A 16,365-nucleotide genomic window follows, 5' to 3' on the forward strand; every position below is an offset into this window, starting at 1 on the left:
GGATATAGTTGCAAGTTTCATTTCATCGCATTTATAGAGAGGCAAATGAAGTTGGTGATGTTCTAACAAAGAGGGAAATTCAGTTGGATACTTTATTTATTTAAAAGATTTTTAATATGTAATTATGTAATCATTTTTGTCTTTATAAATAAAATTTGTACAATTTTGTTAAAAAAAAAAAAATTCCTCAAACACGCTTGGCCTTTTAACACGTGCGGAAAAGCAAAAAGTGCGAATTATTAGCTTAGATATTACTTTCCCAAAGGCCAACGGCCAACCCACGAAACTCCACGTGTTTGCACGACATCGATGACAACCCATCTCCTCCTCAACTATCATCCATCCTACTCACTTTCTCTCTCTACCCCCTTCTCTCTCTACCTTTCTCTTTCTCTACCCTTCTTTCTCTCTCCACCTTTTTTCTCTTTACCCTTCTTTCTTTCTCTACCCCTTCTTTACCTCTCTCTTTCTCTCTCTACCCTTCTTTCCCTCTCTCTCTATCTTCTTTCTCTCTCCACCCATCTCTCTCTATCCTTCTTTCTCTCTCTACCCCTTCTGCCCCTTTCTCTCACTGTCCCTTCTTCTCTCTATATTTATTTCTCTCTCTTCCCTCTGCACTTTCTCTCTCTACCACTGTCTTTCTCACTCCTCTCGCCTTCATTGGCGCCTTTCCACAAATCTTTTTAAACATTGGGGACCCATGCCCTCCCTCTCACCGGTCAAACCAACCAATTTAAGAAAAACCCAGTTTCACAATGGCGCATTTGTTGCTGTAAGCTCTTGGACCAACTTCTCTGTTTTCCCCTCCTCTCTCTAATCCTAATGCTTTTGGAGATAACTCCATTGAAAACATTGCCCCCTCCTCTCTTTAATCCTAATGCTTTTGGAGATTAACGCCATTGAAAACATAGCCCCCTCCTCTCTCTAATCCTAATGCTTTTTGGAGATAACTCCATTGAAAGCATAGCCGTTACAGAGAGAGCACTGTATATGGAAATGGAAGGATTTGGAAATAATGGGTGAAAGAAATACAGAGAGAGAGGGGAAAGGGGTGATGGAGAAATGATTTAGGAAGCTGTTTGGTTGAGAAATGTTTTAGGTAGAGAAGTTAGAGAAAGAGAGAGAAATGTTGCAGAGGGCTGGAAGTAGTTCCTATTCATGGTGGTGGGCGAGCCACATCAGAACAAGGCAGTCAAAATGGCTGGAGCAGAACCTCCAAGGTAACGCCATTGTTGTTTTCTCAATTTACAGTCGATCATGCTTCTTGATTCTTGAGTATTGCCAAATGCCAAGCATGCCTTACTATGAATGTTAATGTATCTATATATCCTTGTTAAACCAATAAGTAAATCCTTTAAATTGTATTTCACAAAATTTCATCCTTAATCACAAGTTCTTTCAAAATTCTGATTGGAAATTTCCCCTGAATCTTGAATTGCAGCCATTTTATGTTATTTACAGACGACCATTTCTTCAAATTTCAAAGGAATGATTCCAGAATTTTATTGGGAGACATTGAAGAATGATTGATAATTTCGGATCCACAGAGAGAGAGAGAGAGGATATATCTTTTTATCGATTGATTGATAAAGAGAAAATGCTCTTTTATTTATCAATAGGGGTAGAGAGAGAATTAATTTTCTTGATCAATGGGGAGAGAAACTGAAAAATCTTGTTTGTTTTTTTGAAGACATGGAGATGAAGGTGAAGTCGATGCTGAAACTGATAGAAGAAGATGCGGATTCATTTGCAAAGAGGGCAGAGATGTTTTACAAGAAGAGGCCTGAGCTTGTGAACTTGGTGGAGGAGTTTTACAGGGCCTACAGAGCATTGGCTGAGAGATGCGATCACATATCCGACGAGCTTCACAGCGCCAATAGCACAATAGCCACCGTCTTCCCCGAACAGGTATCTCTCTCTCTCTCTCTCTTTCTCTCTCTTTCTCTCTCTCTCTCTCTCTAAGTGCCTGCTAACTTCAATTTTTCCAAATGGGGTCCAGTTTGCCATGGCCGAACCAGACTCACTCTCGAACCCTTCTCCATCAAACAAAACCCCACAATCGAAACCTCCTCCAGGTCGGCTTGATCCGAAGATTGAACATGAAAGCCCACAAATACTCGAAGATTTTGCAGCTCGAAAAGCCACCCTTCTCTCTTTAGACCCGATCGAAGCTCAGAAAGAGGTCGATAGACTACGAAGACAAGCTCTAACCTTACAAACTGAGAAAGAGTTCCTCAAAAGCAGCTATGAAAATTGCCTTGCAAAATATTGGGATGTCGAGAAAAAATTTCAAGAGATTCAGGCTGACATCTGTTGCTTAACTGAAGAATTCGAGCTGTCTCCAAGCTTCGGTGAAGAAGAGGCCCAAGCTTTAATGGCTGCTGCCGCCTTGAAGGCATGTGAAGACACTCTAGTGCAGTTGAAAGAGCAGCAAGCCAAGGCCTTGCAAGAGGCCCATGTTGAAGATTCAAGAATTAAGGAGCTAGAAGAGAAGATAAACTTTCTTTTGGGAAATGGGGTAATTTTAAAGCCAGAGAATGAGAATTCATTTGATAGGGGTAGTGAGAAAAAATCAGAAGAAGATGGAAATGGAGTAAAGCCAGAAGATCCAGAGTTCAAAATAGCTAGCCCAAAGTCTACAGAAAATTTTCCAGAGAGCTCAGATAGTTCTCTAATGGCTCCTGAATTGGGCCAAAAGATTGATGGATTGGTTCATAGAGTAATCATTTTGGAGACCCAGGTTTCATCTCAGAGTGCTCAGATCAAACTCATGAAATCAGAGAATGATGAGCTCCAGAGGAACTTGCAGAGCTTTCAGGAAAATAAAATGGAGGATGAGAAAGAAAGGGAGGAAATGGTGAAGGGGATTGCAGCGAAGTTGAATGAGATCAGAAACCTCAATAGTCGTGTTGAAGAACAGGGGAACCACCTAAAAAAACAGCTCGCTATGTCATGCCGTGATTTGAATGGACTTGCAATTAAGTTGGAGAGTTTGAGAAGCCCTGATGAAACCGAAAACTTGGGTTCTTTTGGGTTCGGAGGAGTTGGGATAGAGGTTGAACATCAGGAACAGATCAGAGAAGATGCTGAGGTTGAGAAAGAGACGGTTTTGTTGGAAGAGAGAGGCATATTGGATGTTGAGGTAGAGAGACAGAAGATTTTAACAAATCAAAGAAGTTTATCAAATGGGGAAGAGGAAAGAGAGAAGACTTTGCACAAGCAGAAGAATTTGATGGGTGAAGAAGATTTTGATCAATGGATGCAAAATCAAGAGAAATTGATGGATGAAGACAGAGAGAAGAGACTACAAAATCAGAAAGTTTCAGTGGAAGAAGTCGAAGAGAGAGAGAAGACTTTGCAGGATCAGAAAGATTCAAAGCAAGGAGAGGAAGAGAGAGAAAGGGCTTTGCAGAACCAGAACAATTCAACGGACTTGGAGGATGAGAGAGAAATGACTATGAAGATACAGCTTAGTTCAATGGATGGAGATGAAGAGAGAAAAAGGGCTTTGCAGAACCAGAGCAATTCAACGGACTTGGAGGATGAGAGAGAAATGACTATGAAGATACAGCTTAGTTCAATGGATGGAGATGAAGAGAGAAAAAGGACTTTGCAGAACCAGAACAATTCAAAGGACTTGGAGGAAGAGAGAGAAATGACTATAAAGATACAGCTTAGTTCTATGGATGGAGATGAAGAGAAAGAAAGGGCTTTGCAGAACCAGCAAAACTCAATGGAAGGTGAGAAAGAGTGTGTTTTGCAGAAGAAGCAATGCTCATTAGATCTTGGGGAAGAGAACGAAAACACAAGTGGATACCAAGAGAGAGGTAAAGCTCAAGAACCTGATATAGATTCAGATGATTGCCCGAATTGGCAGCACCTATTCCTCGAAGGACTGGAAGGTAGGGAGAAGATTTTGTTGACTGAGTACACATCGATTCTTCGAAATTACAAGGAAACAAAGAAAAAACTCTCTTTATCAGAAAAACAGTACCATGATGCTCTGTTCGAAACTGCCACTCAGAGAGGCCTGCTAGCCAATTTAGAGAGCGAAAATGCTTACAAAGATGAGCTGATCAACTCTCTGAGGCAGCAACTGAGAGAGAAGGAAATTGAAACCCAGAACTCTGAGACCCAATTAAAGAATGATGCAGAAAAACCAGCAAAGGACTTTGAATTCACAGGCTTTAAAGGGATGGAGATCCCAACTGTTGGAAGTTTCAGGAGCCTAGTAACTTACAGCTTTAGAGAGAAACCAATATCAGCAATTTCAACAGAGGATGACGTAAAGGTGGTGTTCATGGACGAGCCCAAACCCGCCCTGGACATGGAAGAGAAATTCAGGAGAGACATAGACATTCTCTTAGAAGAAAATCTTGAGTTTTGGTTAAGGTTTAGTACTTCTTTCCATCAAATACAAAAGTTTCAGACCACTTCACAAGATTTGCAGGCTGAGCTCTTGAAATTAAAGAGCCATAACAAGAAATATGAAGGCTCAACGACCTCTGACCAATCTATTAAAGCAGAGGCCATAAGGATCGAGACCCAATTCAAGGCATTACAAGCCGAGCTCTCGGAATGGTTAGAACATCATAACGAGCTCAAGAAAGAGTTGCAGTGCAGGTTCACTTCTCTCTGTAAAATTGAGGAAGAACTAACAAACACAGCCAAGTCGAGTAAGCAGGGTGAGAGCATTGAAGACAGAGAAAACAGGGGAACAGAGAGAGAAAGTGGGGTGGAAGAGAGAGAATTCACTGCTTATCAGGCTGAGAAGTTCAGAGGAGAAGTTTTAAATATGCAGCAAGAGAATAACAAAGTGGCTGACGAGCTACAGGCAGGGTTAGACCACGTCCAAGGGCTGAAATTCGAGGTCGAGAAGGCTCTTTCGTGGCTTCAAGTAGAGCATGGATTATCACAGAGGCATAGCGGGAGACATTCACATGGTCGGATGAGAACACCCCTGAGATCCTTCATTTTCGGGGTGAAACCGAAGAAGCCTTCCATCTTCTCTTGCATGAATCCAGCTCTTCAGAAGCAGTTCAGTGACCTTAGAGCTGGGGTACACATGTAAAGTTTTCTCACTCTAAACTGAGACTTCTGATCATGTCATGTTGATTGTTTACTTTTTCATGGCTCTGAGAATCTGTGGAACTTGGTTTCTTTTTTTGCTTGTATATGCAGCTTATGTTGTTTAGGGTACTGTATGCTTGGCTGATTTTTCTGGTAATGGGATTCAAAGGAATGAAACTAGAGTTGGTTTTATGAAAGAGTTGGTGCTTGTCTTTGCTTTATTTATAATCAGAGAGATAATTGGATTGTGGCTTATTCAACATAGATAATCTCTCCCTCACCATTCACAAAAGTTTAAAAAAAGAAGAAAAGAAAAAGAAAAGAAACATAAGAAAGAACGAAAAAAAAAAAAGAATAAACTATTTATGATTCTGAAATCACCTGCCTATCTGACTTGGGAATGATTAGATTGCATTCTAGTGATTCCTGGCTAGAAACTCTAGAATTGTTCGATCAAGCGGCTTTGGAGATACAGACATTCTATCTTTGTCTTTCGTTCAATGGGCTACTCCGTGGATGTAGATCAGATAGTTTTTCTTTCTCTTCTTTAGGCTTAAGGGCTAGTGTCGCAGATAATCTTTCCTTTACGTATTTCGGGCTTTAGGTTCAGTCTTTCCGTTCTGTTCTTGGTTGCCGAAGAGAACATCCAACCTTCCAATTCCAGTAAAAGCGCTTGGGTATCGCTGAGAGAAAGTGAAAGATAAGTCAAGTAAGGACAGTTCTGTAAGTGAAGGTTTAAGTCGGGAAAGGATCCAGAAACTAAATCCTTCTAGTTCCGTCTTTCTGGAAAGCACGGTTGACTTCTAGGCGCAAGAAGGAACTAAAAGCATAGGGTTCGGAAGTAGAAAGTCAAGCCAGTCGGTAGGCTTTTGGGCAGTTTAGCTAGCACTCGTGAGGGAAGCACTCGTTCCAAGCTTTCAGTCTTCAAGCGATTCTCATGAAGGCAGATGAGCAAGGCATACTCATAGAAGTTATTTAGCTAGAAAGCTTGCGGTGTTTAGCTTCCTTAAAAAAATAATAATCCGATATGGAAAAGATGTGATTTGTATCAAGATGGAGATTGTTGAGATTGTAATGAAAATCATTTTCCATCTAACTTATGATATTTCTCTCATCAGAAGGGTATTTATAGTCATTCTGAAAGTACTTTCTGGTGGAGCCTTTATAAACCATGTAGAGAGATAAATATGTAGGTGTATTTTTTGTGGGAGAAGCTCTTGAGGTAAAGAAAAGAAAGTTTTGCGGAAGATAGAAATTGGGGTTTTTGTAAATCCCTAGTTTTGTGTATGCCCTTGTATTAAGCCAGATTTCATCTGCATTTTTTTACAGTGATGGAGTTAGTTGAATGTAGTAAAAAAGGGAGTCGATTGATGATTTCTTTATGATAATGGAAACTTTCTTTCGAGTTTTTCTATACCATCATAAGGTAATCTTTACGTACCCACAAAGCTTGTAATTCTTCTGTTAATATTGAATTTATCATTGCCAACTACCCACATATATAGCCCGATTTTGGATAAACCATGTATATATGTGTTTCTAGTTATTTAATTATATTTTGCAGTGTGGTGTTGTGACTTTAGATTTTTTATTTTACACTTTTGGTTTCATCTTATTTTTTCCAAATTTGCTTACACCATATTTGATTATTGGGTATATGGATTTTTTGAAATCGATTTGTAAGAGATAGATGAGTTGGTTTCAACGTATTAAATTTGTTATTGGGGGAGGTTCACCATAACAAGGGGTGATTGTGCTAGTCTAGATTTCCAACAAAAAAGTGGCACGTCTTTTAATATAGTATATGTTCACACTTATAGAAACTAAATGTTGAGTTTCTTATTATGTATATTACAAGATATTACAAAATAGTAAGTCTCTTATATTGAGTTTTCTATTTTATGGGATTATTATTGTGGTGAGATTTTTTTAAAAAAAAACAAAAATTATAACTCTATAAATCTCTGATAAACCAAAGTAATACTTATGAATGAGAATCTGGTATACCTTCCATGGATGTAATCACCATTGCCGAACCACGTATATCTTGTTAATTTTTCTTCTTTTTTTTTTGCCTTTATTTTTTTTATTATAATTTATGTATGATATCAGAGCAAGACTATCGATTGCTAACTATCTATTGCTAGCCAGAACAAGCCCCTCATAGTGATCTTCTTCCGATCCATGGCACTAAAATTGGGCGGCATTATATTTTTCCTTTTCAAGATCATTGATGGTGCTGATTTTCCTTAACCCCTTGATGAGGGTTTAAGTGAAAAGTTATATGGCACCTTAAGCCATGTTATCTTGCATGCAACTGCATATATTTTAAAGGACGTACCAAGAAAAATATTGTTGCTGCCGATACACCGCATTTTAGCAACTCTCTATGCCATCGTATATCTTTTTTTATTGTTTAAAAAAAAGCAACCCTTCCTTCATCTTTGGAAAGGTGCTATTTTGCAAACCCAATACAATACGTTCCCTCATCTTTGAAAAGGTTTTCTTTTTGCTAATTGGCTTGGTTTGCAAAATATTGGCTCTTTGTGTGTTATTTGGATGATACCTTTTATTTTCACTAGTTCAATATTTATAAGTTTTAGCTTGAAGGAAAGCAATATGTTTTAGTGATTGTGAGTATTTTGTTTACAATTTGTTAGATACATATTGGCGATTTCTAAAGAAATGAACAATAGTACTCATTTGAGACTTCGCCTGGTTCTAATTGAGGCTATTTGTTAATTGTTTTCTATTGTTCAGACCAGTTTTCTGGCTCTCTTTATCTCTTCGTAATGGCAGATTCAGAACCTAACTCCAACATGAAACTTACGATTATTCTTTTGAATGGACTTAATTATCTTGCTTGGTCAAATGTTGTTTCTCATTAATCTTGATTTCAAAACCTCTGAAGAAAGTTTTGAAAAATCTTCTTTGGTTGCTAATAATGAGAAATATGAAACAAAAATGCCTCAATATAGTGGTAACAGGACCACCGATAGATCTACCGCTCAGACTGCAACCATTCGAACCTATCACTGCAACTATGACTATTATCAGCAATCAAGTAACAACAATAGTTCTTCCTCCATACATGATCCTTCTTCTTTATTCATGGACATAGGTAACCAGTATGTTTCTATGTCTTCCTATAACATTTTTCCTTGGATAATAGACTCAAGGGCTACATATCATATGACTGATAACTCGCAATGTCTATCCAACCTCAAAAATAATAACAATATGAACCATATGTCTATTGTTAATGGTTCCTTGATTCCTGTCTACAGTGTTGGTAAGACCAATTTCTTCTCCAAGTCTCATAACTTTGAAACTCTATTTATAATATCTTTCTCTTCTAACTTGATGTTTGTTAATAGAATTACCCAACGCATAAATTGCGATATTATTTTTTCTCACAACTCTATGACTTTCTAAGACTGGGCTACGGGGAGGAAGATTGGTGAAAGAAGACTGTCTCATGGGCTATATTTATTTAATCAGGAGAATAAGTCTTTAGTTGCTAGTCAAGATAATTTTGATATTAATAAATTGTGGCATTGAAGATTTGGATTCCCCTCAAATAATGTTTTAAAATTTTTAAGGCCTTCTCTATCTTTAAACTCCCACTCTTGTGAAGTCTGTAAATTCTCAAAACATATAAGATTTTATTTTTAGTTTTCTTTGCATGTTTCAAATGAACCTTTTTATTTGATACATTCTTATGTGTGGGGACCAGCCCTAGTTGGTTCTTATGCTGACTTTAAATATTTTGTTACTTTTATTGATGATTGATCTTATGCTACTTGGGTATATTTATTGAAATAAAAAATAGAATTTTTCTCTGTCTTCAAAGTATTTTCCAAATTGATTTTCACTCAATATAATGGCAAGATTAGATTTCTGCATACTGATAATAGCACAGAGTATGTGAACAAAGCTTTTTCTGAGTATTTATTGAATCTTGGTATTGTACACCAAACATCGTGTGTTGGAACAACTCAGCATAATGGAGTTGTTGAAAGGAAAAATAGACACATTTTAGAAGTTACAAGGTCTTTGATGTTTCAGATGCATGTTTCAAAAATTTATCGGTCAAAAACTGTTTTAACTGTTTGCTATCTGATTAACAGACTTTCAAGTAAAATTCCTAAGGATAAATATCCCCTTGAAATTTTGAAAAATTAATTTGTCTCATTTGTGAGTTTTTTTATGCGTGTCTTGTGTTCATGTGGTTGGGACACTCGGAATAAATTTGATAAACGTTTCAATAAATATATCATTCTTGGATACTTCTCTACTAAAAAAGGATACAAATGTTGTGATCCCACAACAACAAAAAATACATATTATCAGGATGTTCAATTTGTTTAAACAGAATCCTATTTCCAAGATGCATTGGAGAATGGTTTGAAAAATATGATACAGAGGGAGTGTTCAAGAGGTCATTTGCTATTGCCTAATATTAGTATCAGTGATGTGTATAATACACCTAGAACAAGTCATGATAATCAAGCCGAAGCTGGAGATACCTCTAAAACTCACCAAACTGGTTTAGAAGAATAAGACTTTGTCATGGTTGTGGCCCGCCTGATCCCCCTTGCAAAGGTTTTCTCGTATCTGTCAACATTCCTCTAGACTTCAAGATCTTTATACTTACCATGTAGTTTCTTATCCTATTCAAAATTATATTTCTTATAAAAATATATCTTCCGGCTATTTTTCTTTTTTTAGTTTTATTTTTAATAATTCTGAGCCAACCAATTTTCAAAATGCTATTTCTCAACATGTGTGGAGGAAGGCCATGAAAGAGGAACTGCAAGTACGTGATAAGAACCATACTTGGGACATTGTTAACCACCTAAAGTAGCTAGATGTAGATAGATTTATAAAATCAAATATAATAGTGATAGGTCCGTTGAGAGACATAAAGCCATGTTGGTGGCCAAATGATTTACCCAAACTTATGGAGTCGACTCTAAAGAGACTTTTGCATTAGTTGCTAAGATGAATATTGTTCGTGTTCTTTGTCTATCACAATTAATTGTGGGTGGTCTCTGCATCAGATGAATGTTAAAAATGCCTTCTTACATAGCGACTTGGAAGAAGAAGTCTATATGAGTCTTCCTCAAGGTCATTCTACAAAAAATGAGAAAGGTCTTGTATGTACCTCGCGCGTGGTATGTCAAACTCAGCATAGCCTGGATGAGTATCGAGTTTTTTATAAGTTCAGTTGAATCTTCGATATTCACAAAAAAGGGGAACTTCAGGTACAAGAATTGTATTATTTTATGTGGACGATATTATTATTACAGGTAATGATAAATAAAGCATTATGACACTCAAAAATTATCTTCAAAAGAAATGTGACATCAAGGATCATGGTCAACTAAAGTATTTTGTCGACAGTGAATTAGCACATTCATTAAAGGATCTCTTCATTTTTTAAGGAAAATATGTATTAAATCTATTGAAAGAAACTGAAAAACCAGGAGTCAAACCCGTTGACACCCCTGTTGATGTTAATTACAAATTTAATTCAACAAATTTAAATCCTAATGAAGATGTGGGTTGCTTTCAAAGAATTGTGGGCAGATTGATTTATGTGATTGTGACACGACCAAATATAATGTATGTGGTTCGTCTTGTGAGTCAATATATGTGTGTTTTTAGATCATGTCATATGGAGGCTATCGATAGGATTATCAAATATCTTAAATCGTCATTGGGCAAAGGTCTTTGGTTGAAACCAAATGGTCACACTAATATTATTGGTTATTCTGATGCTGACTGAGCAGGTAGCCCAATTGACAGAAGGTCAACTACTGCCTATTATACATTGGTCGGATGAAACTTAATTACTTGGAAAAGCAAGAAACAAAATGTAGTTGCTCGATCCAGTGCAGAGGCCGAATACAGAGCTATGGCTTCAACTACAAGTGAATTGATGTGGCTAAAATACTTGTTTCGAGATATGAGGCTCCCAATAGTCAATACAATAGAGATGTTCTGTGATAATCAAGCAGCTATGTATATAGTCTCCAATCTAGTTTTTCATGAAAGAACCAAGCACATAGAAGTTGATTGTCACTTTTTGAGAGAAAAAGTTCAATAAATAATTATTAGTACTCTTTATGTTTGAAGTGAAGATCAACTTGCAGACATGTTTACCAAAGTCATTGCAAAGACAAAGTTCCATCGGATACTGTCCAAGTTGGGCTTTATTGATATCTATGCACCAACTTGAGGGGGAGTGTTGACAGTTATAGAAACTAGATATTGAGTTTTTTTATCTTGTATATTACAAGATATTATACGATATTAAGTTTCCTATTTTGTACGATTACTATTGTAGTGAGATTTGTTTCCTAAAGAGCAAGAATTGTACTCTATAAATCTCTGGTAAACCAGAGTAATCCTTATGAATGAGAATCTGGTTTACCTTCCGTAGATATAGGCATCATTGTCGAACCACATACATCTTGTCGATCTTGTTGATTCTTCTTCTATCTCTCTTTCATAATCTATTTCTTTTATTATAATTTCTACACTATTGTTTACAACACAAATCAGTGGAGATCTCTAATGAAACCTCCCCAAATTTATGCTTTAAACTAAACAAGAAAACTTGCCAATTTCAAATTCGGTGTCAACAAGTACCAATTCTAAATAAATACACAGTATAGATTACTGTAACCTTATTTCTACACGTAACATTACAGCCTTGTATAAACCCTTTTTCTTTGAACATTTTACGAAGGTATTTGAAATTTGCTCATAAGAATGATGGGTTATTTGAAATCAAAACAGTATAGGTAAGATGCTAAATTGTTCCAATTTTAAGTCTAGCTTAATAAATTTCTCAAATAAAAATCATGGAGAAAAATTATTAAAGTTAAAAAGAATAACCTTCCCAGTTCCATGAACACAGGTATGTGATTTCATGATTTGTTTATTTATTTTTACATCCTACTCTCTCTCTAATGCAAAGGAAGTAACTAACATTCAAATAAAAACTTGGATAAGAATTATTCACCCATCCCTTTTCATGGAATTGCTTTCGACCTGCTCTTCTACTGAATGGAGTTGAAGAGCGATAAAAAATTCTAAGTATAAGCAGCAACTCCACAATTTGTTCTCTCTGTTCTTCCCTTGCGTAGAATTAGAGAGTAGAGAGAGACATTGGATTTTTTACATTTACAAAAAGTTTATAGATCAACTTCTTTCCAATTATGGCCAAGCTCAAACTTCAAGATAAATTTTTTTGAAGTTTGTGACAGGTCCATGCTTCATGAGCAAAATGCAATGCATTTGTGTAGGCACTTAAAGATTTATCATTAGTGTTAGTAAAATTGAACCAAAACGGCTAACTAGACATGGGCTCAGAAGCAGTTTAACCGGTCTAACCGGTTGATTCAACTATTCCAACTGGACAAGTCCCAGGCGATCAAAAAAAGTTTTAAAAAAATAAAAGGATACAAAAAAAATTTATTAAAATATGAAAAACATATAAATAATGATTAAAACAATGGTGCAGTTGGCATACGTACGCCTCCGTAGGTGTAGAGGTAAGGTGTCCTTCAAATTTTATCATGGTATATAATTTTGGTATAAAATGTTATTAGGATTATCTCAAAATCTATTTTAGAATGTAATTATAAAATTTTAAATTTCAAAAATGGTTAAAATCAAGTAGATCTATAAACATATGAAAATCTTGAAAGTGGACGGTATAGATAATATGTTGTAAAATGCACACTAAGACTTAAAATCTTTTTATTTTTCATAATCATACATCTCGATATCAAGATGATCAATCAAAGGGTTTTTCAACATTACAACCACCTTTTCCGATTGATTTTTGAGGGCATCCGTAGTTCTACATTATAAGGTAGCATCTTTATATAAACTCTTTCCTTAAAACAAAACACATACAAATGAAATTGAAAATTAATGAAAAAATAGATTTTAACAAATCAATTTTTAATTGAAGTGAGTATTAATAACAAAAACAAATTTTACTCTTTACCATAATGTAAAAAATATTAAAAGATGCATTAGAAACCAAATTCTTGATTTTTGAGAATTTATATACATTTTTTTTATCTTTTAAATACCAGTTGATCCTCAAAACTGAAACCGGCCACTGACTGATTCTGATCTAACCAGACGATTAGTAGTTAGATCGATTGGTTTTTCTAACAATGTTTCTCTTCCTTGTAAACCAGAAGGGGTGGCCAAACCGGTCCCACCGGCTCTTGGTTGACTTAATAAACTGACTAGCTCTGATGGGTTCGACCCATTTGACCACAATGCTAACAAATAAATTTGAAACATTTGTAGGTAATTTTAAGAATCTAAATGACTTGATATGTAAAAAAAAATGACCAATTTGTTACTGTATTGGGGCAAAATTATCCAAAAATGTCAAATAACCAATAATAACAAGAGAAAAACTTATAAAATATAAATCCTATCTAAAAAAAAATAGAATAACATAAAATCTTAAACCCATGCTAACAAAAAAAATTCACATATTATTTATAAAATTTCCAGATTTTCTCAAAATTATCTGTAGAACCCTAAACAAAGAAAAACTTACAATATATACGAATATGAATAAAATTTAACTACACGTAACTAAGAGAGACTAGAAATAAATATTACCATAATATTTATCAAAAAATTCAGATTTTCTCGAACATTTTCAGGGAAGCCCCAAGTCGCGATAAAAATACATACAAATCTTATTCAAAAACTATCTAAAAACCCATCAGACATGGCACAGAGCATAAAAAATCTAACTTTCTAATTTACAAAAAGTTCTAACTTTTTTTGCGTTTTTTTAGGAAATAAAATGAATCCAAATATTATCAAAAATTGTTTAAAACCTACTTAAGACAAGGTAGAACAAAAACAAAAAATTTAAAATATTTACAAAAAATTTGATTTCCTTGAAATTTTTTAGGTAAATAAAAATAAATAAATAAGATACAAATATTATCAAATTTTATTTAATCCCTACCTAAGACAGCCAAGAACAAATTATTCAAAAAAGGGAAAATTAATGAATAAATCGAAAAAAATATTTCACTTCATCTAATAAGACATTTCAATCAAAATCAAACTAAAAAAATAAAATGACAAAATATTTTTTAAAAAAAGGGCAGAAAAATAGTGACAAAAAAACAAAAATTGATCTTGTAAATTTTTTGTTTTTAGTCAAAAACTTTGCTACAGATTTTGTAGATCGATATGTTAGGAACATATGGAGACAAATTTAAATAAATATAGTGAAAAGAAATCGAATATTATATTAGGTAAAAAAATCCTCAATTTTCCACTCAAGATCTCTTAAAAAATGAGCTTCAATCCAAAAACAAATTAAAATGTGAATTTCCTAGAGGCATCAAAAAAGACTATTTTGAAACTAATATCAAATATTTTGGTGTATTATTCAATAAAAAAATAGATAGAAGAGCGGATTAGGTTTAGAAATAGCCACACACACACAAAAAAACCGGATTTTAATTTTCAAATTTCATAAATTTTAGATTTCTATTGGACAAATTTCTTTTGGGTTTTTGTAAATAAGTAATATACAAAAATACTAAAACAAGTGTGAGAACTTTTCATGCAGGATTGAAAGAGAAATCATTTTTTTGCCATTTCAATTTGTGAAAAACAATTAAGAGAGGAAAAAAGTTTATATAGAGCCAAGGCTCTAAACAATCAAATCAGAGCCTACCTCAAAAATGTCACTAGAAGAGGTTGTTTTGACGCCAAAATATCCTCAAATCGATCATCTCGACATCAAGATGCATGGACAAGAGAAAAAAATCGATTTCAAGCTTTGGAAATAGTGTATTTTGTAACACATTTTTTTTTCGTCAATTTTCAAGATTTTTCAAATTTTCATAGATCTCTCGATCTATACTATCTTTTAAACTTTAAACTTTATAGATAAAGATGAAAATGTATTTTAAGGCTATCAAAAAGATTTCCAGTATTGAAACTACATTTCTCGACACTATTTGAAGGTAGGCTCTAATTTGATTGTTTAGAGTCTAGGCTCTATACAAACCGCACCCATTAAGAAAAGGGTACATTAACCCACTTGTCTAAATCCGGGCGAGACCCAACCTGGGTATCCTCCGGGTCAAGTCGATTCAGCTGTTCCCGACACGGCTAGCCAACTTTTCAAATCTTGGTAAAAGCAAAAAACCCAAGGCTTATGTTGCCATTTAATATAATAATTTGATTCAAAACTAAGAATATTTTTCATAAAAAAAAAATATTATTTTTAATGGCCAAAAACCTCCACAGCTTCTCTCCTAGGGTTATTAACGATCCACAATAAGTACGTTCCGAGGTTTAAAAAATCGGTGACCCGATCTGGAATCGAACGAACAGGATCGGGAATCTCCCAGGATGCTCCGGATTAGGCCAAAAAACGGGATTCAGGGGTTCCAAATAGTAAAATCAACGATTTTTTCGTGGAAGCGCCGATTCTGATGCTTCTTCACCGATTCTTCACTGAGTCAAGCGAGAAAAAAAAAATTATGAACAAATTTTTCTTGAATTAATTTTTTTAAAAAATTGAAACAAAAATTACCGATTCCCCCGATCCGATACGGGTATGGGTATGACCGATTTCAGTCACTGATCCATTTTTTTTAAACCTTGGTAATATTCATTGTTTCAAAAATCACAATCAGGTTCCTACTACGCAGCGGTCCAATTTCGATTCGGTTCCATTCGTGCAGTTTCTTAGTCCAATCAAGCAAATGTTAAACAAAAAAATAAAAATAAAAAAAAAAGGTGCAAAACATGAAGAATCCAACTCCGGGGAACCCAAATTTTGTGGCTCTGATTTCGGATTAGGATTGGCAACAGGACGGGCATGGGCCTGCCCTAGCCGGTCCTATTCTTCTTAGGGCTGTAGTTGGCAAAATTAAAGAAAAACAATGCAAAAAAGATCAAAAAATAAGGGGCGGGGTGGGCCTGTCTTGCCCTGGCCCTCGAGCTAGGCCTTGTTTCTAGGGTAAGGCCGGGCCGGGCCGGTCAGGCCCATTGCCACCCCTATTCCGGATCCAACTTGGCCACTTTCAAATCAGTAGTATGATCTATATAAGTTTGGGGAGTATCGTGAAATGCGTTAGATTTATTTGGGGATTCTCTTCGAGTGCAACTATTTGCCTATGATGAGACTGAAATAGACATAAAACCACTAATAAAATCATTTCTCCATTTACTCATTTCGTGGGCAAGTAATTTGTCTAATGGAGATTTTCGTCC

At 35.3% G+C, this 16,365-nt stretch overlaps 1 protein-coding gene across 1 annotated transcript; it reads left to right on the forward strand.

Moving 5' to 3' along the window:
- Positions 1 to 629: 629 nt before the first annotated feature.
- Positions 630 to 11,515, forward strand: LOC18442652 (protein NETWORKED 2A). The gene is made up of 4 exons (XM_020672519.2): positions 630 to 1,220; positions 1,691 to 1,908; positions 2,000 to 5,067; positions 10,866 to 11,515. The coding sequence occupies exons 1-4, from the start codon at positions 1,127 to 1,129 to the stop codon at positions 10,867 to 10,869; spliced, it is 3,384 nt and encodes a 1,127-aa protein (XP_020528178.2). The 5' UTR covers positions 630 to 1,126; the 3' UTR covers positions 10,870 to 11,515.
- Positions 11,516 to 16,365: the final 4,850 nt, after the last annotated feature.

Source organism: Amborella trichopoda, chromosome 13 (assembly GCF_054954075.1).
Source record: "Amborella trichopoda isolate Santa Cruz 75 chromosome 13, AtrichopodaSantaCruz75HAP2 v2.0, whole genome shotgun sequence".
NCBI classification, from domain to species: Eukaryota; Viridiplantae; Streptophyta; class Magnoliopsida; order Amborellales; family Amborellaceae; genus Amborella; species Amborella trichopoda.